Source organism: Pyrgilauda ruficollis, unplaced genomic scaffold (assembly GCF_017590135.1).
Source record: "Pyrgilauda ruficollis isolate IOZ18807 unplaced genomic scaffold, ASM1759013v1 scaffold13900, whole genome shotgun sequence".
NCBI lineage: Eukaryota > Metazoa > Chordata > Aves > Passeriformes > Passeridae > Pyrgilauda > Pyrgilauda ruficollis.
In genome coordinates this window covers 1-455 of record NW_024512434.1, presented here as the reverse complement: position 1 = coordinate 455, position 455 = coordinate 1, and the positions used below count along the sequence as shown (strand labels likewise).

The 455-nt window shown below is 62.9% G+C and overlaps 1 protein-coding gene across 1 annotated transcript; it reads left to right on the top strand.

Moving 5' to 3' along the window:
- Positions 1 to 3: 3 nt before the first annotated feature.
- LOC121349373 (myogenesis-regulating glycosidase-like) lies at positions 4 to 450 on the top strand (the record flags this gene model as incomplete). Its single annotated transcript, XM_041459685.1, has 1 exon — positions 4 to 450. A coding segment is annotated over one exon (447 nt), but the record flags the coding sequence as incomplete, so codon positions are not given.
- Between the last annotated feature and the right edge of the window lie 5 nt (positions 451 to 455).

Genomic DNA, 455 nt, shown 5'->3' with positions numbered 1-455 from the left:
GTGGAGATCCCCAACCGGGAGCTGTACGTGCGCTGGCTGGAGCTGTCGGCCTTCATGCCCTCCATGCAGTTCTCCATCCCGCCCTGGCTCTACGACAAGGAGGTGGTGGAGATCGCGCAGAAGTTCACGCAGCTCCACGAGTCCCTGGTGGCCCCGCTGCTGCTGGAGCTGGCGGGGGAGGTCACCGACACGGGCGACCCCATCATCCGTCCCATCTGGTGGATCTCGCCCCGCGACGAGGCCACTCACCGCATCGACTCCCAGTTCCTCATTGGGGACACCCTCATGGTGGCTCCTGTGCTGGAGATGGGCAAGCAGGAGCGGGATGTCTACCTGCCCGCGGGCAAGTGGCGCAGCTACAAGGGAGAGCTGTTTGAGAAGACCCCAGTGCTGCTCACCGACTATCCTGTTGACTTGGACGAAGTTGCCTATTTCCTCTGGGTTTCCTAACAGGC